This window comes from Eschscholzia californica, unplaced genomic scaffold, assembly GCF_041429995.1.
Source record: "Eschscholzia californica isolate CP2 unplaced genomic scaffold, dmEscCali1.0.p SCAF_2, whole genome shotgun sequence".
NCBI lineage: Eukaryota > Viridiplantae > Streptophyta > Magnoliopsida > Ranunculales > Papaveraceae > Eschscholzia > Eschscholzia californica.
In genome coordinates this window covers 1,256,457-1,259,135 of record NW_028238309.1, presented here as the reverse complement: position 1 = coordinate 1,259,135, position 2,679 = coordinate 1,256,457, and the positions used below count along the sequence as shown (strand labels likewise).

Here is a 2,679-nt window from a genome sequence, read left to right as displayed (position 1 = left end):
TTTGATACGCAGTCATGTAAGAGATTCGAACAATTCCAAGTTTTATAAGCTTGGGAAGTTGAGAAGCCTATAAAAATTGAAATATGGACCTATTTAATTCGGATATATACATATATGGAGTGATATTCGAGGAAGACAGAAAGATGGGTATTTGTCTCCCAGTAGTCTTGGGCATATCTTACGTCAAAAACTAGCTCAAGAGGTGCGACTTTCCCCCTCACATTTGTAACATGACTACCACCGTTCTCCCATCATTTATGAGACTAACACCAACTATCTTTCTCTCACACGTTCAACCTGGAAGACTATCTTGCCCTCAACAATAGACTCTGAAGACTTTGGGAAACCTAGACTATGATACCATTTGTAGTTGTGGTCCATAAGCCTCACTTGTCTCCAACTGGTCTTGGACTTGTCTCTCCCTAAAACCTTGCTCAAGAGGTGAGACCACCACCACTCCATTTCGTCTGAAACTAACACAAATAGGTATAGCCGAAACAAGCTCACACAAAAATGAAATCTTTTATACTAGTAGTGACAATTTAATGGGAAGTAACGTTGCGAAGAGTCCATTGATATGACGGGTGCTTCTAAAAGCACGCGACTTTTGTGCTATTAGCAAGCGGTGTATTAGTTTGTAGTCAATGAACATTTTAAGTGAAGTATATGAAGAAGTGCTTTTACGATAGTTAAGTGTTTTTTTTTTAAAAGTAGTCTGAGTGTGTTTATCGGCACCCTAAATACGAATACTTTTTCTTGACGTTAAGGTCAAGGATTATATCAAAACCCTAATGAGTCGGCACATAATATTGTATAATTTCAATATATACCATATACAACTTCCAAAGTTTATTGTTTCCAAACTAAAAAAAAAACTTCCAAGTTTATTAGGGTTTTGGAAAAGTTTCCATGAAAGCTCAAAAAGTAACCTATTTAATTCTTTCAATCGAAAGGAAAACAAAAAATGTAGATACTTCCAAGTACAAGAGAAGCTGTGATGGCGAGAAAGAGTCGATCGAAAAAGGTACAACCGAAGAATGTCCCGTCGAAAAAAGTGAATCCTTTAGATATTCTTCCTGATGGAATTTTTCTGAATATAATATCTAGGATTTCTCCAGGTCCAGGTAATGTGATTAGATGTAGTTCCGTTTGCAAGTCATGGTTCAATTCAATCAACAGTAATCTTGAATTCTTTCAATCGATAAACAAGCCACTTTTGATATTCAAGTTCTTTCGAGGTGATTATGTATATTTAGAACAACATATAAGAAACGACTTCTTTTATTTAGAAAAAGACAGTTATGATCTTCGCAAGATAGGAGAAATTAGTAGTACTTACTCAAGAGAATTATGTTGTTATTATAATGGTTTGGTTTGTTTATACATTATAGAACATGAAATTATAGAGATTTGCAATCCAACTAGACGAGAAATCCTCGCCATCGCCTCTCCTTATATCAATGATAAGTTTGTTGCTTCTAGGTATGGATTTGGGTACGCTTGTAAGACGAATGAATATAAGTTGGTCTGCATTACGAAACTGTATAAGTGCTTGGTTTTTACATTAGGAACCGATTCATGGCGAAAAGTTACTAGTGTTGTTCCTAGTAGAAAGTTATCAGGACTATTCATGAATGCTATTGACCTCGATGTTCCCATTTCTTGTAAAGGGTTTCTATACTGGATGACAATAGATCATGATGAAATCGTTTCTTTTGATATACACAACGAGACTTTTCATGTAATTAAGCTTCCACCAAAATGTGTCCGTGGCCGTTATGAGCCGTCTGTTCCTCATATAGAGTTTAAAGGAATTCTGTGTCTTGCATTATTGGACGAGCAACAGCAACCGCTCGAAGATGATTCTAATGCAAATTTTCGCCTGTATACGATGGAAGAAAAAGATAATGAGCAAGTATGGAGCGAGGAAATGTTTTTAATAAACTCAAAATTACCTCAGCAACAATATGTTCAAATTGTGAGCTCCGGTAATGATATTTTATTATGTTTGGAGAACAATAAGGAACCCGACGTATTCAAACTATACAGTTTGGAGACTGGTCTAACAAAAATGGTGAAACGCCCTGGTGGTCTTCGAAGGACTAAGATTGATGTGTCTAGTCAAGAACAAAACTCGTCACTTTCTTTACAAAATCTAATAAAGAATGGAGTTCCAAAATATGTCGACTCTTATCCCGATTTAAGAAGTTCTTCGATTAAACGATGTCAAACACCACGGGAATTATTCTTGTTTGTAGGTCGCCCTAAAAAGCAAGAACCAAGGAGCGAATTATTCTTTTGATGGTTAAATATTGTTCTCAATTGTTTTCTTGTTCCTTCTCCATGAACCATTAATCTATTAGTTGATTAGTTACTTAATGGATTGTTTTGTTTTAGTTTTTAATTTAATAACTGAAATAGACCATTGTTGCTTGTTAGATTTAGGGATGGGGTGTCTGACCGTTTTGAACAATTTTATAAAAATTGGGGAACACTTTTAATTCGGAGCCGTGGCGCGTCCTTGACACATCTGTAGAGGCCTCTAAAACTTTCCCTCTTTCTTTTTACTAGATCACATCCTAATGAGGAAAAGAGTAGTAGGGGTGGGAATCCGTCCGAGTAGAGGTGGGTTATTTCTTTCTATCAAAGATCTGCAGCAACCCCCGAGACGTTTGTATG

The 2,679-nt window shown here is 36.2% G+C and overlaps 1 protein-coding gene across 1 annotated transcript; it reads left to right on the top strand.

The window, feature by feature from the left end:
• The first annotated feature begins 860 nt into the window (after positions 1-860).
• Positions 861-2,409, top strand: LOC147555057 (F-box protein CPR1-like). Its single transcript, XM_086657501.1, has one exon. It carries the CDS (start codon positions 998-1,000, stop codon positions 2,300-2,302), a length of 1,305 nt encoding a protein of 434 aa, XP_086513627.1. The 5' UTR covers positions 861-997; the 3' UTR covers positions 2,303-2,409.
• The last annotated feature ends 270 nt before the right edge of the window (positions 2,410-2,679 follow it).

Excerpts from the sequence above, each read along its gene's own strand:
- LOC147555057 (XM_086657501.1), top strand. The coding sequence starts at position 998 with ATGGCGAGAAAGAGTCGATCGAAAAAGGTACAACCGAAGAATGTCCCG.